General features: G+C 45.9%; 1 protein-coding gene across 1 annotated transcript in view; it reads right to left on the bottom strand.

Moving 5' to 3' along the window:
* Positions 1–27022, bottom strand: part of FAM3B (FAM3 metabolism regulating signaling molecule B) — a 101971-nt gene that overhangs the window by 54561 nt on the left and 20388 nt on the right. Inside the window, exon 2 of the mRNA XM_077479891.1 lies at positions 4133–4276. Within this exon, the coding sequence (XP_077336017.1) occupies positions 4133–4276 (144 nt within the window). The remainder of the gene's footprint in view (positions 1–4132; positions 4277–27022) is intronic.

Raw genomic sequence — 27022 nt, 5'->3', positions numbered from 1 at the left:
CTGGTGTGAAGCGGCCCTTACAGTAGAACGCATTACATTATATACTCACCACTACCAGTTCCCAAGTAAGTATATGTGGTACACTTGTAGAGTGATCGGACAGCACATCCGTAAAGTGTACACTGCTGCATCGGCGCACAATCCTTTTGCCATCCGGTTCACTCTATAAGTGTTTGTCTAGCGCAAGTTCTAACCTATTGTCCACATACAATGCGATGGGTTTTTGAGACCTGAAACGCGTTAGCTCTTTCTTCATGTCATGACAGTTTAAACCCTTACTGGACTCCAAGTTTGGGGAGCTCTTATCTTTCCAGTACTCGTATGCCGCATACAGACGATCGGACATTCCGACAACAAATTATTTCCGACGGATGTTGGCTTGCATACACACGGTCGCACAAATGTTGACGGAAATGCCGAACGTCAAGAACGCAGTGACGTACAAGACATACGTGAGCCGAGAAAAAATAGCCAGTGCAGCTCTTCGGCTTGATTCCGAGCATGCGTGGAATTTTATGCGTCGGAATTGTGTACACACGATCGGAATTAACAAAAACTGATTTTGTTGTCGGAAAATTTGAGAACCAGCTCACAAATATTGCTTTTGTCGCAAATTCTGACTGGAAATGTCCGATGGAGCATACACGCGGTTGGAATTTCCGACAAGCTCACACCGAACATTTGTTGACGGAAATTCGGATCGTCTGTACGCGGCATTATGCCGCGTACACACGATCGGAATTCTTGTCGGAAGAAGCTCTGATGGTTTTCCCGACGGAATTCCGCTCAAGCTGTCTTGCCTACACACGGTCACACCAAATTCCGATAGTTTAGAACGCGGCAACGGAACTAGAAAAGGAAGTTCAATAGCCAGTAGCCAATAGCTTCTCTCTCGTAGTTGAATCTGAGCATGCGTGAGTTTTGGCGTGTCAGAATTGCACACTCACGATCGGAATTACCGATAGAAAGTTTTTCCGTCTGGAAAATTGAGAACATGCTATCAATTTTTGGCTGGCGGAAATTCGGACAGCTAAATTCCGATGGAGCGTACACACCATCGCATTTTCGTTGAAAAGCTCTCATTGGTCTTTTTCTGGCCGGAATTCCAACCATGTGTACGCGGCATTAGGGTTCGGTCAAACATGTGGCAGCCCTCGCTGCCCCTCTGATCCACAGTGAATCGCTTTTAAAAGAGGGCAGCGATTAGGCAAGCATTGCGTGCTGGGCAGGTGCTGCTTGGTCTATTTACTTGAATGAGTTGCGTTTGGTGGTGGCACCGCCCCCCGAATGCAACTTTTCATTTAATTTTGGCTACCAAGCATCGCCGCAGTGGCATACAGCTGTGCGCATGATGGGTTGCTGAGGGGGGCGGTAAAACTGCAGCTCAACCATCTAATATTACCACCCTCCGGCTGCCCATGTGTCCTTATAGGCCACTCCAGGGACCCTCTGGGACACCCCGCTTAACGGAGCTGAACAAGAGAAATCTTTCAGCTTAAAGCTGGCCATACATTATACAATCTGATTGTAGAAATTATGCACAATCTCCTATAGATTTACCAAAAAGATATAATAAGAGGACAAACGATACTTTCAATTTTTAATCCAATCGGACAGATCCTCCTACATAGTTGATTGCAGATCCAGAGGAGATTGTACAATCACACTGGGCAGAGTATGGGCACATACCTATTATATACTTACTGACTCAGAAAAATGATGGCCCAGGCGTGACTCATTCACTAGAACAGAGATATCACCCCTCCCCCTCCCTTTGTCTCTATTGTGTTCCCGTCTTCAGTGTTCAGTGAATGAATGGTTCCTTTATTGTATTTGGACACTCAGCAATGTCACCTTACCGGGTCATCCTGCCCAACAGGACTAGAGTTGCCACCTCATCCCTGTAAACCTGAACACACACAGATTAGATTACAGGCTCTGAGACTAATTTAATGCAGATAAGGCACCAAGTATATTTACCCCCTTAATCAGCCACAGAACCCGTGTAATTCATATGAGTTCGGGTTTAGAGGGATGAGGTGGCACCTCTACCAACAGATCCGAGCACCCCGAGATCCCCACCATACATGGAAGACCTATGAGGCTCCTACACAATGACCCCTACGCAGTTCAGGCTCCTCTGCAAAGATCCCTAGGCTCCTAATAAATCCTACACAGTTCAGGTTCCTAATGATCCCTACGCAGTTCAGGCTCCTAATGACCCCTAACGCAGTTCAGGCTCCTAATGACCTCTATGCAGTTCAGGCTCAGACACAATGACCCCACGCAGTTCAGGCTCCTACACAATGACCCCACGCAGTTCAGGCTCCTACACAATGACCCCTATGCAGTTCAGGCTCCTACACAATGACCTCTATGCAGTTCAGGCTCCTACACAATGATCCCTACGCAATTCAGGCTCCTATTGACCCCAATGCCGTTCATGTGCCTACAAAATTACATCTACGCAGTTTAGGCTCCTAATGGTCCCTATGCAGTTCAGGCTCCTATGCAAATATCCCTATGTGATTCAGGCTTCTACACAATGACCCCTATGCAGTTCAGGCCGCCTTAAATCGCACTGGGTCGCACAAAAAGTAGTGCATGTACTACTTTTGAAAGTATGCAGTTCAGGCTTCTACACAATGACCCCTATACAGTTCAGGCGCCCAATGACCCCCTATGCAGTTCAGACTCCTACACAATGACCTCTATACAGTTCAGGCGCCCAATGACCCCTACGCAGTTCAGGCTCCTACACATTGACCCTTAAGCAGTTCAGGCTCCTATACAATGATCCCTACGCAGTTCAGGCTCCTACTGACCCCTACGCAGTTCAGGCTCCTAATGACCCCTACGCAGTTCAGGCTCCTACTGACCCCTACGCAGTTCAGGCTCCTAATGACCCCTATGCAGTTCAGGCTCCTATACAATGACCCCTATGCAGTTCGGGCTCCTAATGACCCCTACGCACTTCAGGCTCCTAATGAACCCGATGCAGTTCAGGCTCCTAATGACCCCTATGCAGTTCAGGCTCCTATGCTAATATCCCTATGTGATTCAGGTTTCTACACAATGACCCCTATGCAGTTCAGGCCACTATACAAAGACCCCTTTGCAGTTCAAGTGCTTTTACAAGGACCCCCGCTTAGTTTAGACTCCTATACAAAGACCCCTATACAGTTTAGGCTCCTGTACTAAGACCCCTATGCAGTTCAGGCTACAAAACAAAGATCCCTGTACAGGCTACAATACGAAGACTCTGTCTCTCCCAGATAGATAGCTTTCACTTGAACAGGAAACAGGTGACCCTATGGGAAGATTTCCCCCCACCATCTGTTCTGGTGACGTAAGCCACCATGACAAGTGTGGGGGATTCCAAGGGTTCAGTGCCTCCTGATTTGAGCAGTGCTACCTGGTCTGGCCAGGCAGAGAGCCTGCAGTGCCAAGCGCCCCTTGGGTGTGGCACCCTAGGATGCCAGAGTAACCACATGGGTTAGGAACCCCATTGTATGAAACCTCACTATACCTCAAGGGCTCGGTGCTTTGGCCAGGGCTGGGGCAATTTTAGTTACAAGGCCTAACTGATGCACTTGCCTTTTTTTTTTGCAAATTTATATTTGCTCTCCACATGTTGCACCCTGCACTTATGCTTGGGTTTTCCTTTCACTCAGGAAGGAGGGTGCGAATCCTCGGGCCTACCCTGAAGTCTAGAATTTTGGATATGTGGCCATCAGGTTCCTTCCCTGTCTTGAGGGGGGTCGGGTCTCTCTTCAGAAAAGAGCACCTCACCTAGTACTCCTTGGACGGCTTCGGCTGACCATGAGGAGTGGGGTTTGGCTAGGTGGACCAGAATGGACCTTACCTCTGTCAGGAGTCTTGCACCTGGGAGGTCAGGGAGGGGTCCTTTCTTTTTGGGAGAGGACCAAAGATACACCCAAAGTATCTTTTTTGGTGCACAGCTGGCCCTTTTGGTCCGGTTTTGGTTGTGCCTTTGTCCTGGGAGGATGTAACCAAGTAGAGGACCATGGAAGGCGGGGGGGTCAAAGAAAAGGGGGTATATAAAAAGGAGATACCCAACTATATCAATACCGGAAGATCCGAGACACATTGGGAGAAAAAAAAAAGGTACCTTTGATGATCGGTTTTTCTCCCAGCCGTTGCACGTGTCCGATGGCAGTCTGTATCGAATCTTCAGGTAGTATTTCGGCAAAGAAATAGCCCAAGTACCAGGCAAACACGGAGGCACATATTAATGTGAGAACCTTCACCGAATCTAGGGAAACACAAATACAGATAGTTATGGAGGAGCTCCGAAATCTGTCCAGGAGAGACGCACAGAAGAAGAGTCGTTCATACAGGAATAACCTAACTACTGTGCTAAAGTCAGGAAGTCAACCAATCTCTGTATTTAAATGCAGTCAGATTTCCCACAGCTCCTCACATGGGAAATGGACTGGTCTGCCCCCCAAAGCCTGCGCAATGCAATGTCCTTTCCCTCTTTGAGGGATACACCATTAGTTCAGACTGTGCATCTCCACAAGAGCCCTCTGGGACTTAGGGGCCCATTTCTACTAAATGTGGGTCAGAGGAGTTCTCGGATCCCCTCCTGCTGTCATGAAGAAGCATGTGCGGTCCACTTCTAACCAGCAGGCTGTTGATACACAGGCAATAGATCTATTTTTTACTTGACTGGTAGTTGAATGGAGGGGGCAAAAACAAATTCTGAAATGTGTTCCTTTACTGACGTCTGACCCCGGGATCACCAGATTCCAACTTTGACTGTAATGAATAGAGATGACACTTTGATACATACAGGAATTCTATAGATGAGTAAAAGGAGATCCCAGATAGCAATATATAGAAGTGGGGTACACGGCTGTGCTGCAGCAGGACCTGGATGAAAATCTTCAGTGATGAAGAGTAGACATGTGCAGAATGAAAATAATGCGTTTCGCTTCGGATCGATTCGTTAAGTTACTAAGGCATTTGTAACTAAATTTGTTTTGTTTTCGAACAGATGCAAATTTTTCCAATGGATTCAAATCATTCTAAATCCAATTTGATTTGAAAATATTGTATCGATCTGATTCATTGTGAAGAATACAGGGGGCCCCCAGGTTACGAACCCGTTAGGGACTGTCCTGTTTGTAATTCGGAAATGTTCGTAAGTCGGCCGCGTATGCGCAGAATGACAATTACGGACATTTTCGATGTCCCGTCGAATGCCGCTCTGCGCATGCGTGGCAAATTACGGACATTTCTGATGTTTTCCGTCATTTTACGAGTCTCTGTCTGGCCGTGCATGCACAGAACGGCCGATGTCCACGAAAAATGGCAGAGGGTCCCCGCAGCTCTCGGTTCGTAAGTAGGAGATGTTCGTAGGTCGGGGACCCCCTGTAGCTGGTTCTAGTCTACTCGAAATTTAAATTTCGGAAGACAGCTACATTAAATTTTATTCTGTTTTAGTCTATTCTTTTGCATTCTATTCTTTTCTAAATTCGAATTTCAGAAGACAGCTATATTCTACTTTATTTTTCTCTATTCAAACTTCAAAAGACAGCTATATTCTTTCAAATTTTATTCTATACTATTCTAAATTTGAATCTCTTTTCTATTCTATTCCCTTATTTTCTATTCAGTGCTTTTCCAAATTAGTACAGAGATCCCCTCTCAGGTATGTTTGCTATTAGCATCCATTTGAAAGATTTCCCCTCTATTCCTATACGGGTGAAAACACACAATTTGTGATTTTCTATCCCATTCAGTCCCTCAGTGCTGCTCTCCAGGATAAAAAGAGGGAAAACCTGGCGGGGCTCTAACCCTTTAATGCAAAACTGGGGGGGGGGGGGGAATACAGCTTAACAAAAACCAAACTCTAAAAATAAATTGAGTCAATTTATAATTTTGCCTTCACAGGTTGGGAGGAGTTATATACAGTATCTCACAAAAGTAAGTACACCCCTCACATTTTTGTAAATATTTTATTATATCTTTTCAGGTGACAACACTGAAGAAATAACACTTTGCTGCGATGTAAAGTAGTGAGTGTACAGCTTGTATAACAGTGTAAAAGGGATGTACTCACTTTTGTTGCCAGCGGTTCTGACATTAATGGCTGTGTGTTGAGTTATTTTGAGGGGACAGCAAATGTACACTGTTATACAAGCTATACACTCACTACTTTACATTGTAGCAAAGTGTCATTTCTTCACATGAAAAGGTATAATAAAATATTTACAAAAATGTGAGGGGTGTACCCACTTTTGTGAGATACTGTAAATGCCTTGATAGGTGGGTGTCAGTCTGGAGGTGTGGGCGTTCCTAGGCAGAAGGGGTTTGCATGCAGACCAGCCCAAGTAAATACCCACATGTGATGCTCCAGGATGTAAAAAAAGCCTGAAATCTAATCAATGAAAAGACGGGCCAGGGACAGTCAGGCTGCGAAGGAAAGGGCTAGATGATACTGGAGGTCATCCAGCTAGGAAATAGGGTCTCTACCTGACTTTCCACAGCAACTAATGTACAATGCAAGAAGCTCACAGTGTGCAGTGATTTTTTTTTCAGGAGGGGAGCCTGTACAACTGTGCAAGACTGAAGACTTTTGGTCCAAGAATTATGGAGGCTACCACTACTGCTAACATCTGTCCAAACAATATATATACTTTCTGAATCAATTACTAGGAATAAATGCACAGATAATTTTCAGAGTGAATCCAAGCCATTAGCATGTCAGCCAGGCATCTGACAGTCACCAAACTGACAGTAAGGGGCCTCTGTATTTCTGGCAGCTATAGGCCTCCCTATTTCTGACAGCTACAGGCCTCCCTATTTCTGACAGCTACAGGCCTCCCTATTTCTGACAGCTACAGGCCTCCCTATTTCTGGCAACTACAGGCCTCCCTATTTCTGTTACTATAGGCCCCCGTATTTCTGGCAGCTATAGGTCTCCCTATTTCTGGCAACTATAGGCCTCCCTATTTCTAGCAACTATAGGCCTCCCTATTTTTGGCAGCTATAGGCCCCCATATTTCTGGCAGCTATAGGCCCCCATATTTCTGGCAACTATAGGCCTCCCTATTTCTGGCAACTATAGGCCTCCCTATTTCTGGCAACTATAGGCCTCCCTATTTCAGGCAACTATAGGCCTCCCTATTTCAGGCAACTATAGGCCTCCCTATTTCAGGCAACTATAGGCCTCCCTATTTTTGGCAACTATAGGCCCCCGTATTTCTGGCAGCTATAGGTCTCCCTATTTCTGGCAGCTATAGGCCCCCGTATTTCTGGCAGCTATAGGCCCCTGTATTTGTGGCAACTATAGGCCCCTGTATTTCTGGCAACTATAGGCCTTCCTATTTCTGTCAGCTATAGGTCTCTGGTGTTACCAACAACTGGATTTCCCACTAAATGTTGGTAAATATGTGTAGAGCACATGTGACCCGATTCCCGAGCATGCATGGTCCTGTTGATGAAGGATCCATGAATTAATCATCTGCTGCTTCGGTGGATCACTTTCAGCCGCGATACCGCCTGCCAAATGGGCCATGATGTTTAACGTTTGCTGCAAAGCATGGGTATAGCCATTGCAGGGCAGTGAAATCCGCCTTCTTTTACTGCCCACCTAGAGTTGCAATGTGTATGGTTAGCTTTAGATACAATCAGCTCTAGTGAGGTTAATCCAATTCTCTCCTTGCTATATTTCACTTGCAGGCATTGAACAAACACAAGTGAATTTGCTTGAACGCTGTATAGCTTCTGCAAACAAAAAATGTATGCCTAACAGGGCGATGACAAAAAAGCGTCAACATACTAAGCCAACCAACGAATAAAACCTGGGTCACCTTTCCAGAGAACGTGTGTCATCATTTTCACTCAACTATATACATATTTACTACAAGGAAGTGAGAGTTTAACACACAACTCCAACCAGGAAAGATAAAAACTGTAAGTGATTTAAAAGATAAAATGAACATTATTCCACTTCCTCCTGCACTACTACTTTTTAGCCACAAGAGGTCCATCCCTTTATACTACAGCAGTGATGGCGAACCTTGGCACCCCAGATGTTTTGGAACTACATTTCCCATGATGCTCAAATATACTGCAGAGTGCATGAGAATCATGGGAAATGTAGTTCCAAAACATCTGGGGTGCCAAGGTTCGCCATCACTGTACTACAGTGTCCCCATCTTCTGATGGCTCCTTCCAGCAGAATAATGCACCATGTCACAAAGCTCCAATCATCTCACCACCGGACAATGAGGTCACTGTACTCCAATGGCCTCCACACTCACCAGATCTCATCCAATAGAGCACCTTTGGGATGTGGTGGAACGGAAGATTTGCATCATGGATGTGCAGCCGACAAATCTGAAGCAACTGCGTGACGCTATCATGTCACTATGGACTAAAATCTCTGAGGAATGTTTCCAACACCTTGTTGAATCTATGCCACGAAGAATGAAGGAGGTTCTGAAGGCAAAAGAGGGTCCAACCCGGTACTAGCAAGGTGTACCTAATAAAGTGGCCGGAGAGTGTATATAGCTGGATGGGTGATATGCCTCTATGCTTGCCATGATAGAAAGGGACTAAGTCTTTTGAATGGTACTTCTGACCATTGTAATATTTACAAATTCCCTGCTGGGTTATGTCATCTGTTCCGGAATCCAATAAATGTGTCTCTCTGATGAGTTGGTGCGGGAGAATTTGGATGGACTGAAGGAGATTTGCATTGAATTGGTGTACGCCTCTTTCCATAATAACACAAATTACCATACTAATTATCATTCCTCACTCATATTGACAGCAGATGCTAAAGAGATTTCTGCCTCTCAGATAAGTTCCCACTGACACCATTGATCTATTTATCTACCTGTAATTAGGTCATTCCCAATGACCACAAATGTAAGGAGCATTCTTCCCAAATGTAAGGAGCATTCTTCCCAATGACCACAAATGTAAGGAGCATTCTTCCCAATGACCACAAATGTAAGGAGCATTCTTCCCAAATGTAAGGAGCATTCTTCCCAAATGTAAGGAGCATTCTTCCCAATGACCACAAATGTAAGGAGCATTCTTCCCAAATGTAAGGAGCATTCTTCCCAAATGTAAGGAGCATTCTTCCCAATGACCACAAATGTAAGGAGCATTCTTCCCAAATGTAAGGAGCATTCTTCCTAATGACCACAAATGTAAGGAGCATTCTTCCCAAATGTAAGGAGCATTCTTCCCAATGACCACAAATGTAAAGCCGCGTACACACGGGCGGACTGTATGGCCTACTTAGTCCGTCGAAACACATTTCAGCGGACAGTCCGCTCGTGTGTGGACTTCAGCAGACTTTTTCAGCGTGCAGTCTGGCGTACTAAGTATTTTGGATTTTTCGAAATTCTGTCCGTCATACTTTGGTTTCAGCGGACAATCCGCTCGTCAGTATGCTAGTTCGACGGAATAAGAATGGCGCATGCTCAGAAAGGATTTACACGGCGAAAGGTTGCATTGCTGTGTATTGGACTTCCTATTTCTAGTCCCGTCGTACGCTCTGTACACGTCATCGTGCAAGCTTTCGACTGACTGTTTTGCATCCGTGTGTGGTCAAGTCTGTTCATTCGAAAGTATGACGGACTGTCCGTCGGATTGTATGACGGACTAAGTAGGCCATACAGTCCGCCCGTGTGTACGCGGCTTAAGGAGCATTCTTCTCAATGACCCCAAATGTAAGGAGCATTCCTCTCAATGACCCCAAATGTAAGGAGCATTCTTCTCAATGACCACAAATGTAAGGAGCATTCTTCTCAATGACCACAAATGTAAGGAGCATTCTTCTCACTGACCACAAATGTAAGGAGCATTCTTCTCACTGACCACAAATGTAAGGAGCATTCTTCCCAATGACCACAAATGTAAGGAGCATTCTTCTCAATGACCACAAATGTAAGGAGCATTCTTCTCACTGACCACAAATGTAAGGAGCATTCTTCTCACTGACCACAAATGTAAGGAGCATTCTTCTCAATGACCACAAATGTAAGGAGCATTCTTCTCACTGACCACAAATGTAAGGAGCATTCTTCTCACTGACCACAAATGTAAGGAGCATTCTTCTCACTGACCACAAATGTAAGGAGCATTCTTCTCACTGACCACAAATGTAAGGAGCATTCTTCTCACTGACCACAAATGTAAGGAGCATTCTTCTCACTGACCACAAATGTAAGGAGCATTCTTCCCAATGACCACAAATGTAAGGAGCATTCTTCTCACTGACCACAAATGTAAGGAGCATTCTTCTCACTGACCACAAATGTAAGGAGCATTCTTCTCACTGACCACATATGTAAGGAGCATTCTTCTCACTGACCACAAATGTAAGGAGCATTCTTCTCAATGACCACAAATGTAAGGAGCATTCTTCCCACTGACATCACACTAATATATCATGAGTTGTAGGTATAGTCTTTATTAGCAGGAGTTCCCCGAGACCTGAAAATGAACTCAAGGGTTCCTCTGTGTTGAAAAGGTTGAGAAAGGCCAACCTAGACATTCTCTTTATATAGAAAAGCAGGAGGCAGAAATATTTTATTAGGTAGAGAATGTGAGTGTTTTGGGGGCTTCGAAATATTAGGCGGAAACTGAAGGAGTACTGGACATTTATAAGGAGACACAAAAAAAAAGTAAAAAAAAAGGACAAGCATTGGGAACACCGCTTTCCAATCTGACCTGTGTAAAGTGCATTTTACGGCCTCACCCAACATTACTCCACTGATGCATTTCACCTGCCCACCAATCCTTAGACATAGCCCCGATGCATGGTGGCGAAATGCATCAGGAACGTTGTTGGTTGAGTAACCCTGGCTGAGGCCGTATAATACACTTTGCACAGGTCAGGTGGGAGAGCGGCATTCCCGATGCTTGTTATCAATAAGGCTGGATGTGACATTTGAACGCCGGCGCCCCTACACCTGAGAACTGAGGGGAAACGACAATATGTTCCTGCGTGGAGCAGCGCTGCAAAGTTTTTGGGTAACAAAAAAAAGGCAAAACCGTGTAAAAGAAACTACTCCAGACTCGGACTCGTCTTCACTGTATGACTGCCATTAATTTCCCTCTTCATAATAATGAGATGTAAATGCACAATTCTTTATGGAGAGGAACAGAAAACAGACCAGGAAGTTGGAATATAGTTATTATATGTCACTATAATTTTATGAGGTGTATAAACTTCACAGGCCTCGCCTTGTGTGTAATATATCATTTTAACACTGAATAGGCACAAGCTAAAGCAGACCTTGCACTTCAGACAAGATTCATCTATATAATGTCACCCCCTCCCAGGAGCCTGCATTCACTATATCTGGTCTCGCACAGTACACAGTACACGGAAATGCAATCGTTTTAGTAAATATAAACTGCTAAATACCTTTTCTCATCAGCAGTATATAGCAGTCTTGTGACCTCTATCAGTGTCTGGTTAAAGCTTGTGGGAGGAGTTTTCATTCTCTTCTGACTGTCCTATGAGGCTGCAGGACCCCTGACCCTCTGTCTGGACAGTGCCGATTGCATGTGATTAGCACAGAGCCACTCTGTTCCGCGCATTCACAGACGTGCAGTCATCCTGGCACACAGGCATTGCGCTGCAATGAAAACTGAGCTGCGCATACACAACGCAGTGTGCATTCTACAGCCTGCAAGCAGACAGGTCGTGTATGTATATATATATATATATATATATATATATATATATATACAGTGGTGTGAAAAAGTGTTTGCCCCCTTCCTCATTTCCTGTTCCTTTGCATGTTTGTCACACTTAAGTGTTTCGGAACATCAAACCAATTTAAACAATAGTCAAGGACAACACAAGTAAACACAAAATGCAATTTGTAAATGAAGGTGTTTATTATTAAAGGTGAAAAAAAATCCAAACCATCATGGCCCTGTGTGAAAAAGTGATTGCCCCCTAAACCTAATAACTGGTTGGACCACCCTTAGCAGCATCAACTGCAACCAAGCATTTGCGATAACGTGCAATGAGGCTTTTACAGCGTCCTGGAGGAATTTTGGCCCACTCATCTTTGCAGAATTGTCCTAATTCAGTTACATTAGAGGGTTTTCGAGCATGAACGGCCTTTTTAAGGTCATACCACAACATCTCAATAGGATTCAGGTCAGGACTTTGGCTAGGCCACTCCAAAGTCTTCATTTTGTTTTTCTTCAGCCATTCGGTGGTGGACTTGCTGGTGTGTTTAGGATCATTGTCCTGCTGCAGAACCCAAGTTCGTTTCAGCTTGAGTACACGAACAGATGGTCGGACATTCTCCTTCAGGATCTCTTGGTAGACAGCAGAATTCATAGTTCCTTTTATCACAGCAAGTCTTCCAGGTCCTGAAGCAGCAAAACAGCCCCAGACCATCACACTACCACCACCATATTTTACTGTTGGTATAATGTTCTTTTTATGAAATGCAGTGTTCCTTCTACGCCAGATATACTTGGATACACACCTTCCAAAGAGTTCCACTTTTGTCTCATCGGTCCACAGAATGTTGTCCCAAAAATCTTGGGGATCATCAAGATAAGTTGTGGAGAAATTGAGACGAGCTTTGATGTTCTTTTTGCTCAGCAGTGGTTTTCTCCTTGGAACTCTGCCATGCAGGCCATTTTTGCCCAGTCTTTTCCTGATGGTGGAGGCATTAACGCTGACCTTAACTGAGGCAAGTGAGGCCTGCAGTTCCTTGGACGTTGTTGTGGGGTCTTTTGTGACCTCTTGGATGAGTCGTCGCTGCGCTCTTGGGGTAATTTTGGGCGGCCGGCCACTCCTGGGAAGGTTCACCACTGTTCCATGTCTTCGCCATTTGTGGATAATGGCTCTCACTGTGGTTCGCTGGATTCCCAAAGCTTTGGAAATGGCTTTATAACCCTTTCCAGACTGATAGATCTCAATTACTTTCTTTCTCAATTGTTCCTGAATTTCTTTGGGTCTCGGCATGATGTGTAGCTTTTAAGGATCTTCTGGTGGACCTTACTGTGTCAAGCAGCTCCTATTTAAGTGATGCCTTGATTGTGAACAGGTGTGGCAATAATCAGGCCTGGGTGTGGCTAGAGAAATTGAACTCAGGTGTGGACAACCACAGTTATAGTATGTTTTAACAAGGGGGGCAATCACTTTTTCACACAGGGCCATGATGGTTTGGATTTTTTTTCACCTTTAATAATAAACACCTTCATTTACAAATTGCATTTTGTGTTTACTTGTGTTGTCCTTGACTATTGTTTAAATTGGTTTGATGTTCCGAAACACTTAAGTGTGACAAACATGCAAATGAACAGGAAATGAGGAAGGGGGCAAACACTTTTTCACACCACTGTATATATATATATATATATATATACACACATTCTGAAATAAAAACAGTCTGTAGATCTGTAGAATGTACACTGCGTTGCGTATGCGCAGCTCAGTCTGCATTGCAGCGAAATGCCTGTGTGCCAGGATGACTGCTATCCTGTGAATGTGCGGAACAGATGTCCTCTGGCACTGGCCAATCAAGATGGCTGAAGACCAGCACCCGGGCGAAGATGTTGATACCAGTGAGGGAGCTCCTGTCCGTTAAGGCAAAGGTAAGTACAGATTGCAGTGGGGCAACCCCTTCTCACTGCAAAAGTTTATGCCTAGGGCAGTGATGGCGAACCTTGGCATCCAAGATGTTTTGAAACTACATTTCCCCATGATGCTCATGCCCTCTGCAGTGTAGTTGAACATCATGGGAAACGTAGTTGCAAAACACCTGGGGTGCCAAGGTTTGCCATCACTGGTCTAGGGTATCCTTAACAAGTACTTTTACTGACCCGATCCCTCACTACAGCAGGCTCCCCAACGCTTTCCCAATCACAGGCACGGCAATGTAATCATGTCACCCGCGTGGCTTAATAACTATATAAAGGCAGCCTTTCTCAACCTTTTCAACACAGAGGTCTCGGGGAACCCCTGCTAAAAATTCGAGATCTGGAACTCATGATACATTAGTGTGATGGTCAGTGGGAAGAATGGTCCTTACACTTGTGGTCATTGGGAAGAATTACCTCCTTACAGATAGTTAAAAAGATCAATGGTGTCAGTGGGAACTTATCTGAGAGGCAGAAATTGCCCAATGCTGAAGGAACCCCTAGTAACTTCTGGAGGAACCCTGGTGTTCCACGGAACCCTGGTTGAGAATCACTGATATAAAGGTAATATTAAATCCATCCTCATCTGCATCACTTTAGTCTAGTGGTCTCCAAACTTCAGCCCTTTGCTTTCCTATATCTGGTCCTCAGGGCACTATTCCATCCATGGGGCATAATTCCTGTTGCTGGCACCAACGATAGGGCACTATTCTTCCCACTGACATCAACGATGGGGCACAATTAATTTATTTGACACCATTGATGGGGTATAATTCCTTCCCACACCAACAATTGGGACACTATTCCCCCCCACTGATACCAACGAAAGTAGAATTTTAGGCTACATTTAATAAAAGCCAACACATTTTAGGAAGGTTTGACCATGTTTTCAGAAGCACATTTGTAAGGTCAGGAACTGATGTTGGACGGGAAGGACTGGTTTGCAGTCTCTGCTCCAATTCACCCCAAAGGTGTTCTATCGGGTTGAGGTCAGGGCTTTGTGCAGGCCAGTCAACTTCCTCCACCCCAAACGCTCTCATCCATGTCTTTATGGACCTTGCTTTTGTGCACTGGTCCAAATCATTTGGTGGAGGGGGGATTGTGGTGTGGGGTTGTTTTCCAAGGGTTGGGTTTGGCCCCTTAGTTCCAGTGACGGGAACTCTTAAGGCGTCAGCATACCAAGACATTTTGGACAATTTCATGCTCCCAACTTTGTGGGAACAGCTTGAGGATGGGCCCTTCCTGTTCCAACATGAATGCCACCAGTGCACAAAGCAAGATCCATAAAGACATGGATGAGTGAGTTTGGGAAGGAGGAACTTGACTGGCCTGCAACCCAATAAAACACCTTTGGAAAGAATTCGAGCAGAGACTGCAAACCATGCCTTCTCGTCCAACATCAGTGCATGACCTCACAAATGCGCTTCTGGAAGAATGGTCAAACATTCCCATAGACACACTCCTAAACCTTGTGGACAGCCTTCCCAGAAGAGTTGAAAACTGGGATGCCATTAAAGTTTATGTGCGTGTAAAGGCAGGCGTTACAATACTTTTGGTAATATAGTATAGTGTATAGAAGAAAGCCTTTTCAGAAGGAGTTGAGCTCTAGCAGTCTCAGTGTATCTCTCAGCACAATTTCCTTTAAATAATAGAGAGAGCAAAGTGCAATGTTACAAGAACTGATGCAGCGCATGAATCTGGTTCTAAGTTTACAACCCAGTGACACACTCATACCTATTAAACATTAATGATGACAAATGACACTCACATCTGCTATACTGCATGTATGGTAAGCAACCATCGGTAAAGCCAACGTCAGGCAAACATAAAAGACACAAATGAATGCAGCTCTATCTATATTCCATCTAGAAGGGAGAGGTGCAGGGGCCCAGCCAGATGGCAGCGGCGCAGGGGCCCAACCAGGACGGAGAGGCGCAGGGGCCCAGCCAGGACGGAGAGGCGCAGGGGCCCAGCCAGGACGGAGAGGCGCGGGGGCCTAGCCAGGACGGAGAGGCGCGGGGGCCTAGCCAGGACGGAGAGGCGTGGGGGCCCAGCCAGGACGGAGAGGCGCAGGGGCCCAGCCAGGACGGAGAGGCGTGGGGGCCCAGCTAGGATGGAGAGGCACGGGGGCCTAGCCAGACAGGAGCGGTGTAGGGGCCCAGCCAGATGGCAGTGGCGTCGGGCCCAGCCAGAAGAGCATGCCCGGGGGCCCAGCCAGAAGAGCGCGCCACGGGGGCCCAGCCAGAAGAGCTCGCTACGGGGGCCCAGCAAGAAGAGCGCGCCACGGGGGCCCAGCAAGAAGAGTGCGCCACGGGGGCCCAGCAAGAGCGCGCCACGGGGGCCACAGCAGTGGCCTATATCAATCACCAAGGCGGTACCAGGAGTCTGGTAGCGCAAAAAGAGGTGAATCGCATACTTGTCTGGGCAGAAAAGCATGTTCCATGCCTTTCTGCAGTCTTCATTCCAGGAGTGGAAAATTGACAGGTGGATTTTCTGAGCCGCCTGCAGTTGTGCCCAGGAGAATGGGCTCTGCACCCCGACGTGTTTCGGAACATATGTCACAGGTGGGGTACTCCAGACGTAGATTTGTTTGCCTACAGGTTCAACAGAAAACTGGACAAATTCGTGTCAAGAACAAGAGATACACTTGCTCAGGGGTCGGATGCTCTGACAGTTCCCTGGGATCAGTACAATCTGATTTATGCCTTTCCCCCGAGCCCGCTACTGTCGCGGTTCCTGGGAAGAGTCAAGAGGGAAACAAAGTCGGTCCTTTTGGTAGCCCGGCTTGGCCCAGGCGACTGCGGTATGCAGAGATCATGAAGTTGGCAGTAGGGAGGCCGTGGATCCTCCCTCTCCGGCCAGATCTGCTCTCACAGGGTCCAATCTACCATCCTGCTTTACACAGTCTAAATTTGACGGTTTGGCTGCTGAGACCCACATTCTGAGAGACCGTGGGCTTTCGGGGCCAGTCCTTTCTACTCTGGTCAATGCCAGAAAGCCGGCCTCCAGGCTTATTTATTACAAAATCTGGAAGGCATATGTTTCCTGGTGTGAACTCAGGAAATGGCATCCTAGAAAGTATGTCATTAGCAGGATCTTGGCCTTTCTCCAGTCAGGCCTAGAAATGAATTTGGCCATAAGCACTATCAAGGTGCAGATTTCGGCCTTGTCAGTGTTTTTTCAGAAGCCACTTGCATCGCATTCCCTGGTGTGGGCTTTCATCCAGGGGGCTATGCGGATAAGGCCGCCAGTCAAACCTCCGGTATGCCCATGGGATCTAAATTTGGTTCTCTCGGCTTTGCAGGGGCAACCTTTTGAACCTTTGCATCTGGCTTCATTAGTTCTTTTGACCAAAAAATTGGTTTTCTTGGTAGCCATTTCCACGGCTAGAAGAGTGTCAGAACTAGCAGCTCTCTCCAGCAAAGAGCCGTATCTAATTGTTCATAAGGACCGGGTGGTCATGCACCCCAACAGGTCCTTTCTACCTAAGGTGGTTTCGGGATTCCATTTGAATCAAGATGTAATCCTACCATCCTTTTTTCCGGATCCACAGTCCGCAGAAGAAGAATCTTTGCACACTTTAGATGTGGTTAGAGCAATCAGTATATATCTTCAAGCAACTGCTCAGATAAGGAAAACTGATTGCTTGTTTATTTTGCCGGAAGGCCCTAGGAAGGGCCAGGCGGCGTCAAAATCCACTCTCTCAAGGTGGATTAGACAGATTATTTCTCAGGCCTATAGTGTTAGAGGGAAAAATCCCTCCTTTTCAAGTGAAAGCGCACTCAACTAGGGCTGTAAGTGCTTCTTGGGCAGTGCATCACCAGGCCTCCCTGGCTCAGATCTGTAAGACTGCAACTTGGTCATCAGTCCACACATTCCCCAGATTCTATCAGGTGGATGTCAGAGGGCAAGAGGATATCGCCTTTGGCCGCAGTGTACTGCAGGCTGCAGTTTAGGTCCTCCGGTCCATGGAGGTCTATAATTATGATCTGTGTCTCCCATCCCTCAATCTGAGCATTGCTATGGGTATCCCACTATGTAATGAGCTCCTGTGTCCCGTGATGTATGATCAAGAAAATAGGATTTTTATATACAGCTTACCTGTAAAATCCTTTTCTTGAGAGTACATCACGGGACACAGGGCTCCCGCCCCTCTTGGGTTTTACGTGGTTTCTTATTGCTTTGCTATAAAACTGAGGTGCCTCCCATATGGGAGGGGTTATATAGGGGAGGAATTCTCCTTAATTGGGGGTTAACCAGTGTCCAATCACCAGAGGTGCCTATATAACCCACTATGAAATGAGCTCCTGTGTCCTGTGATGTACTCTCAAGAAAAGGATTTTACAGGTAAGCTGTATATAAAAATCCTATTTTCATCTATCAAAAAGTATTTTCCAGTGCTAAACCTTTCCTCTAATTTCTAAATTGCTGCATTTGTAAATTCCAAAAGCCAATATAAAGGAATATCAGTGATAAAAAAAAAAGCCCTTGTGGGTTTAACCAATCTTGTTTTTTTGTACAATTCCCCTTTAAGGGGGCGTGGTGAGGAGGTGTGTCCTATGCCTGCATACTTTTGCTGATAGGTGTCCCTCATTCTCATCTCAAAAAGCTGGGAGGTATGGCAGTACACGAGTGGCTTCAGCATAGCAGGAAAGAGGATAAATAAACAAAACTAGAACAGAATGCGTGTTCTTTAGATGTGTTATTGTAGTTGTGCCAGGCCATGAGCCGCGGGACCCAGACAGAAGGGTGCCTTTCACAAAGGCGCAATTTAAAGAGGAACTTCACGCCTCTACCATTTTTTTTCCTGCCACTTACTTGTACTGCTGGGTTCTCTTCAAAACATTGTCACCTGCCCAGAAAACCCAGCATTGTCCCACTGACACCCTCAATCTAGATATAACCTTGGCCCCCGAATCACCATCTTGGCCCTCCCCACTAATGGGAGCTGGCTGTTTCTATAGGATTCAGGCAGTCGGTCCTCCTGAAGACGGATGCCAGGCCCTCCCTCTGGCTGCTTTGTATCCCTGGTCCTGCAGGTGTTCACATCAATATAACCTAGCACAGTCCTAGCACAGTATGATTTTTGAAGTTGCAGGTGCTTTTTTTTGGTGCTGCATGTAGCTTTTTTTGGCCACGTAGACTTAAAGCGGGAGTCCGCCGGGACTCCGCGTTTTTTTTTTTTTTTTAAAGCCAGCAGCTACAAATACTGCAGCTGCTGACTTTTAAAATAGTGACACTTACCTGTCCAGCGGGTGCTGCCGCCGCCATCTTGGGTATGGGAATCAGAAAATGGAGCCTTTCGGCTTCATTTCCCGGTTCCCTACTGCGCATGCGCGAGTCGCACTGCGCAATAAGGACGGTCCCCGCTGCCTCTGGGATCTGTGTGTTTCCCAGCAGGCAGCGGGGCACTTGCGGAAAGGGGCGGGCACTTGTGGAAAGGGGCGTAATCTACGCCCCTTTCCGCAGAGAGCTATCCCCGAAGTGGGTGCAGATACCTGTACTGTACAGGTATCTGCACCCCCCTCCCCCCTGAAAGGTGCCAATTGTGGCGCCGGAGGGGGGGAGGGTTCCGATGAGCGGAAGGTCCACTTTAGGGTGGACCTCCGCTTTAAATGGGGAGCAGATGAAAAGCACAAGTACTTTCATTTTTGGTGTGTAAAAAAACAAAAAAACAAAACATGGAGAATGAAAATGCAATAAAAATGTGTAAAACTGCTACAAAAAAAAGTTCAGAAAAAATTGAAAAATGCACTGATTATACAGCAGCACTAAGGCGAGCCTCGGCTAAATGCCTCCAGTCAAATGGACGTGTCATTGAATGTTCAATATAACAGTCTGACACTCCTAAAAACAAGGAATTTTAAAGCGGAGCTCCACCCTAAAGTGGAGCTTTCGCTCATTGGAACCCTCCCCCTCTCCGGCGCCACAATTGGCACCTTTCAGGGGGGAGGGGGTGCAGGTACCTGTACAGTACAGGTATCTGCACCCACTTCCGGCATAGATATCTGCAGAATCTACGCCCCCTTTCCGCAGAATCTACGCCCCTTTCCGCAGGTCCCCCGCTGTCTGCTGGGAAACACACGGATCCCAGAGACAGCGGGGACCATCCTTATTGCGCAGCGCGACTTGCGCATGCACAGTAGGGCACCGGGAAATGAAGCCGCAAGGCTCCACTTCCTGATTCCCATAGCCAAGATGGTGGCGGCAGCACCCGAGAGACGATCGAGAGATCGGCTTCGGGTGCCGACATCGCGGGCACGCTGGGCGGGTAAGTGTCATTATTTTAAAAGTCAGCAGCTGCAGTATTTGTAGCTGCTGGCTTTAAAAAAAAAAAACGGCGGACTCCCGCTTTAAGAGCTACAATTATAAACCGACTCAGCTTGTGTCTTTATTATCATGTTGACTGACAACAGAAATCACCAAAGAGACGACTAGTGCAACGTCTGTTCCATTGTTGGGGAAGAGCTGCTTCAGATGAACTCAACAACCGCAAGACAAGGAGAAAGAATGGCCAGGAAGCTGCAGGAATGGGACATGTTATTCTCACTTAGGCAATAATGTTAATGAGGTTTGATTCAAGGTCTTCAAAGGCAGGAGCCATTAATGAATCTAGCCAAGCTGCACTGCACTCATGTAATCAATGGAGATCACAAGGTGCCATATACAGATGGTTCCTGCCTAGGCAAAAACATTGCCTAGTAAATATAACCCCCCTCAAGTACTTTCACAGTCATCCTCAAAGACCAAGCCTAAACATTTCCTCTTTTACATTCAGCCTGCCCGCATATGCACCAGAGCTGTAGACCAGAACTTAAGAATGAGGAAGAAGTATGCATCAAATTTCAGTTTTTTTTCAACTTCAGTGGCAGAAGCCATAAATGGTGACTGCCAAGCTGCCCTGCACTTGTATAATCAAGGGAGATTATAAAGTGCTAGAACCAGGCGGCCCCTGTATAAATTTGGTTACTCCCAGGTCATCCTCCCAATACCAGACATCTAATTGTGGAACTTAGAACGTCCATCTATGGGTTACCCTTGGGTCTTTGTTCTTCTACATCTTGTAGGATTGATGTGAAAGCAGAGAATCAATGTAGTAGTCTTCCAGGTCCTGTATGCGCTCGGTATGGGCACCATTCACAAGGTGCCTTACATTTTTCTAAATTAATGTATATTATTCCCTGTTTGGACGAGGTGGAGATAGTGACACCTCTCCACTTTGAATGAAATACAAGATACTCTGTGAATGGCACCCATGTTCCATTCTTCACCCTGTAGGACAGGGATATGCAATTAGTGCACCTCCAGCTGTTTCAGAACTACAAGTCCCATGAGGCATAGCAAGACTCTCACAGTCACAAGCATGACACCCAGAGGCAGAGGCATGATGGGACTTGTAGTTTTGCAACAGCTGGAGGTCCGCTAATTGCATATCCATGCTGTAGGACCACCACTGTGGAAGTAGAGAATCAATGGAGTAGTCTTCCAGGTCCCATGCTGGCTCAGCATGGGCACTATTCAAAGAAGGCCTTGTGTCTTTCTCAAGGAATGCAAAGCTTTTTCTGATTGGACAAGGTGGAGATTATGACAACTTTCTACTTCAAAAAATTTAAAGACATTTTCTGTGAATGTTTTCAATGCCAAGCAAACATAGGTTTGGTAGACTACTACATTGATTCTCTGCTTCCACATCAGTCCTACAGGATGTAGAAGAACAAAAGCACCAGGGTTACCCATAGATGGACATTCTACTTTCTGAACAAGCAACTATGCAGTAGAGTTGTTACTTAGAAAAGGATCCAGAGACAACAAGGTCCTTGTAGCAGCGGCAACTATTCTTCACTTCCACAGTGGTACATCATGTATGGCATATGATACTTGCATGGTCCAAGCTGAACCAATGTAACAGTGCCATGAAATCCATGCAAAAATTGAAGTTCCAATATAGTTCTCCCTTTGCAAAGAGAGTTATAAGGGGTGTCACCGACTAACGCCTTCTGACAATGACATTTCCCTGACTGTTCTAACAATCACTGAACCATTGCATATCCATTGCATATCTATAACTGACAAGAGGATACATCTAAAAATAGAATAAAATAGGAGTTACAGAAATCTAAAATTGGAAATGTGAGATTCAGCTATATAATAATTAAAATGGGAGTGGAGGCAAAAGGTTCTAGAATAGAATGGAACTAGCACAAATGGAAATTCGAAAACAAACAATTAGCAACAAAACAACCTTGAAATCTGATAATTAAACCAGATTTTCAGGTTCCTTGGGCTGGCCTATTCTATTGATAAATTACACTTAGTGAATTATAAAAGCATTAAATTGTATGCAGAGGTGTCTCTCCCAGCACAGTCAATTTGGCGATCCTCATCACTCGGCCCAAAAACCAAAGAGCAACTTCAAATAACCTCCCCTTCCCGACTGTTGTTCATTGAGCCCATCTCTCCAGGACCATCCCAGCACAGATATTCCACATTTGTTTTTTCTCTCCCTGGGAATATTCCTGTTTACAGACCTGATGTTCTAATTCCACATTATATTCATGAACGATCGAAAAAACGTGAAACTTTCCCTAATACTTGCCGTCCAAAGGTCGACTTCTAAATGGCCTGAACTTCAAATGGGTAAAACAAGCTGCAGTTGTGGAACTGGTATCATATTTTTCACTCGACTCCCAGCTTTTTACCAAATGTGATCTGGGTGGCTATAAAGTTTTTAGACCCCTTTCACACTGGGGCATTTTTCGGGCGTTTTTCAGGCGCTTTAGCATTTAAAAAAGCGCCTTTAGAGCGGCTGAAAGAAGCCTCATCTGCAATCCCAATGTGAAAGCCCGAGTGCTTTCACACTGAGGCCCCTTTCACACTATGGCGTTTTTCAGGCGATTTAGCGTTAAAAAAGCGCCTGTAAAGCGCCTGAAAGAAGTTTCATCTGCAATCCCAATGTGAAAGCCCGAGTGCTTTCACACTGAGGCGCTGCGCTGGCAGGGCGTCAAAAAAAGTCCTTGCAAGCAGCTTCTTTGCAGAGCTTTTGGAGTGGTGAATACACCGTTCCTAAAGCACCCCTTCCCATTGAAATCAATGTGAAGCGCCTGCAAAACGCCTGCAAAGCGCTTTTGGCAGCAGCTCTTTGTGGAGCGCTTTTAAACCCTTTATTTGGCCACTAGCGGGGGTTAAAAGCACCCCACTAGCGCTCTCTCTCGCTGGTAAAGCGCCACTAGTTTAAGCGTCGTTTTATGAGTGTTTTTCAGGGGCTGGCAGTGTGAAAGGGCTGTTAAAGCACTTGGGCTTTCACATTGGGATTGCAGATGAGGCTTCTTTCCAGAGCTTTTTTTTTAACGCTGAAAAAAAACTCAAGTGTGAAAGGCGTCTTACAGTACTTTATTGAACCGCTGCTCCGAGGGCCCAGGACCACGGCAACTAGTTTCAGGATGCAGTGCAGGAGGAGCTCATGGGTACGGATGAATGAAGGTGAAGTGATGAGCATTTCATCATTAACGGGTTCAGAGTGGTCATTCCCTGGCTGCTGTGGCTGGGTGAGCAGTCAATCAAGCACAATCTGTACTTGATTAGCTGCAGTGGAGGGCAGAGGCAACATAAGCAGTCAAATAGGTCCCTGATGTATTAATAAGGACTACTTGTCACCGGTCCACATTATCACATAGGGGCACGGGCATTTTATGCAAGCAGTGGCCCTGCATGCAGGATCATAAGTTGGGCCCTTCTGAGCAAAGAAAAAAGAAAGTGCCCCTAGTGAAGCGCCGACTGATTACTTGACAGCTGTTATCTGGAAAAAAATGAATGTTTCTTCTGATCCTCAACCCCGCCGCTCCCCCTGGTGTTAAATGAATCTTTGCTGCAGCTCTGGCACTGGATGTGGAGGGGATCAGGCGCTGGGCAGAGTGGCAGGGGGAGAGGATCAGATGAAACATTCATTCCTCACCAGATGACAGCTGTCCAGTAACCAGCAAGCTCTTCATGAGCGCCCACTGGCAATATAGAATAGATGTGGCCGACAGCTGTGGGGTTTAGCTCCCCCTCCAGTAGGCAGGGGGGGGGGGGTTAACTGTTACGTGCAGCCAGCTTCCTTGCCCAGACAAGAAAGGCAAGGAACTGGCGTCTGCCCATGTTGTACAATGGGAGGGTGCACCTCGTCCTTTAGAACCCATGTGAACCGCACATATTGCACCCATGGATGATACGCCATTACATAGGGGGCTTACTAGCCCCCTTGTTACAGAAATAACACTGAGTGCCAGTTCACACCATTGCACTCTCCAGGATCGCATGTGATTCGCACCACACTGCAGTGCAAATCACATGCGATGTCCGTGTGATACAATTTCAGCCATACAGATAGTATGACTGATATCGCATCGCATTCGGGTCAAACTTGTACAGGACCCTTTTTTGGTCTGCAACAGAATGGGCTTGCATGGGTGTTCACACCTATGCGATCCGATTCCTGTCCGAACTGTCAGTTCGCAGTGGGATAGGTGAACTGAAATGGGAGTGTCATTAAAAATGTATTGACACTGCTGGCAGTTCGCATATGGCAGTGTGAACTGCTGTGCTAGTCGGGTGCGATGCACAGTGGTTTTGCAGGGTTCCCGCATCACAAGTGTGAACCGAGCTTAAATAAAAAATAAAAAAAGAATTAAAAAAAAAGAGAGTTAAAAAATATAATAAAAAAAAAAAAAAAAAGCAACCCGATTGCCCTACACACAAGCAAATCAACATCAAAATGACTCTCTTTAAATTCTATGTATGTCTACAAACCACACTGGTGTGACAAGCAAATCAACATGCTGCGCTGGTGTGCATTACAAAAAAAGAAATAAATAAAACACATTGGAAGGCTCCACATCAGAGCACATGGTCAAGCAAAGAGTTAAATGAAGATTAGGTTATATCAAGCATGGTAAGAAAAAGGAAGGTAGACCCGGAATTGGTTCCAAAACCTGGCTTTATTATTCCCCTCCCCCCCCCTCCGCCACAAGACTTACCCCATCCCTTCCAGTCAGCGGAGCAAAACCACCCAACTTGGTTATCTTCTCACTTCCTATTTACTACCATTATTGTACAATACTAGGGATAGGGCTTTTTACGGTTGACAATAATCTTTACATGTCTATATTCTTATGTACATTTCGTTCCTTGGAAAACCCACCAAAAATGTATTGAATGAAAAAATAATCGAGCACTGCTATGCATTTGAACAATTTATCACATCACACATAGCAATGCACACCGGCAGGCAGTCGCTATGAGCACTTTTAAGCGCGCCTGCTTGTGTGAACGAGCCAGCACACACGAGTGCCCACCATTAGGGTGACCACATTCTGAAACTGACATTCAAATACCCCCATCCAATCCCCCCCGTCACCAATCCAAAAAAAAGATGATAATGATGAGGATGACTTGTCACCTCTTCTTCATTACTGTCCCCCACTTGTGTCAGCTTCATTATAGTCCCCCACTTGTGTCACCTTCTTCTTAATTACTGTCCCCCACTTGTGTCACCTTCATCACTGTCCCCCACTTGTGTCACCTCTTCTTCATTACTGTCCCCCACTTATGTCATCTTCTTCATTACTGTTCCGCACTTGTGTTATCTTCATTGCTGTGCCCAACTTGTGTCACCCTCTTCTTCATTACTGTCTCCCACTTGTGTCACCTTCTTCATTACTGTCCCCCACTGGTGTCACCTTAATTACTGTGCCCAACTTGTGTCCCCCTCTTCTTCATTACTGTCCCCCACTTGTGTCACCTTCATCACTGTCCCCCACTTGTGTAACCTCTTCTTCATTACTGTCTCCCATTTGTGTCACCTTCTTCATTACAGTCCACCACTTGTGTCACCTTCTTCATTATTACTATTCCCTCAGTTGTCAGCTTCATTACTGTCCCCCACTGATGTCACCTCTTCTTCATTACTGTTGCCCACTTGTGTCACCTTCATTATAGTCCCCCACTTGTGTCACCTTCTTCTTCATTACTGTCCCCCACTTGTGTCACCTTCTTCATTACTGTCCCCCACTTGTGTCACCTTCATCACTGTCCCCCACTTGTGCAACCTCTTCTTCATTACTGTCCCCCACTTATGTCATCTTCTTCATTACTGTTCCCCACTGGTGTTATCTTCATTGCTGTGCCCAACTTGTGTCACCCTCTTCTTTATTACTGTCTCCCACTTCTGTCAACTTCTTCATTACTGTCCCCCACTGGTGTCACCTTAATTACTGTGCCCAACTTGTGTCCCCCTCTTCTTCATTACTGTCCCCCACTTGTGTCACCTTCATCACTGTCCCCCACTTGTGTAACCTCTTCTTCATTACTGTCTCCCATTTGTGTCACCTTCTTTATTATTACTATTCCCTCAGTTGTCAGCTTCATTACTGTCCCCCACTGATGTCACCTCTTCTTCATTACTGCCCCCCACTTGTGTCACCTTCTTCATTACTGTCCCCCACTTGTGTCACCTTCTTCATTATTGTCTTCCACTTGTGTCACCTTCTTCATTACTGTCCCCCACTTGTGTCACCTTCTTCATTACAGCCCACCACTTGTGTCACCTTCTTCATTACTGTCCCCCACTTGTGTCACCTTCTTCATTACAGCCCACCACTTGTGTCACCTTCTTCATTACTGTCCCCCACTTGTGTCACCTTCTTCATTACAGCCCACCACTTGTGTCACCTTCTTCATTACAGCCCACCACTTGTGTCACCTTCTTCATTACTGTCCCGCACTGGTGTCACCTTCTTCATTACTGTCCCGCACTGGTGTCACCTTCTTCATTACTGTCCCCCACTTGTGTCACATATATTACTGTCCCCCACTTGTGTCACCTTCATTATTGTTCCCCACCCGTGTCACCTTCTCCTTCATTACTGTGCCCCCCACTTGTGTCACCGTCTCCATTACTGTCCCCCACTTGTGTCACCTTCTTCATTACTGTCCCCCCTTGTGTCACCTTCATTACTGCCCCCCGTCACCTTCTTCATTACTGTTCCCCACTTGTGTCACCTTATTCATTACTGTCCCCCCTTGTGTCACCTTCATTACTGTCCCCCACTTGTGTCACCTTTTTCATTGCTGTCCCCCACTTGTCACCTTCATCACTGTCCCCCACTTGTGTCACCTTCTTCATTACTGTCCCCGCTTGTGTCACCTTCTTCTTCATTACTGTCCCCAACTTGTGTCACCACCTTCATTACTGTCCCCCATAGAGCTGCAGCTAATGATTAATTTTTCTGTCGACTAATCTATTGATTATTTCTTCGATTAGTCAACGACTATCCAATTATTTTTTTTAATACATTTTTTTATGAATCTAGTGTTTTTT

This window comes from Lithobates pipiens, unplaced genomic scaffold, assembly GCF_037356315.1.
Source record: "Lithobates pipiens isolate NorthernLeopardFrog02 unplaced genomic scaffold, aLitPip1_a1.2 Scaffold_16, whole genome shotgun sequence".
Lineage (NCBI taxonomy): Eukaryota > Metazoa > Chordata > Amphibia > Anura > Ranidae > Lithobates > Lithobates pipiens.
The sequence above is the reverse complement of the archived record's forward strand: the minus strand, read 5'-3'. Positions and strand labels throughout refer to the sequence as shown.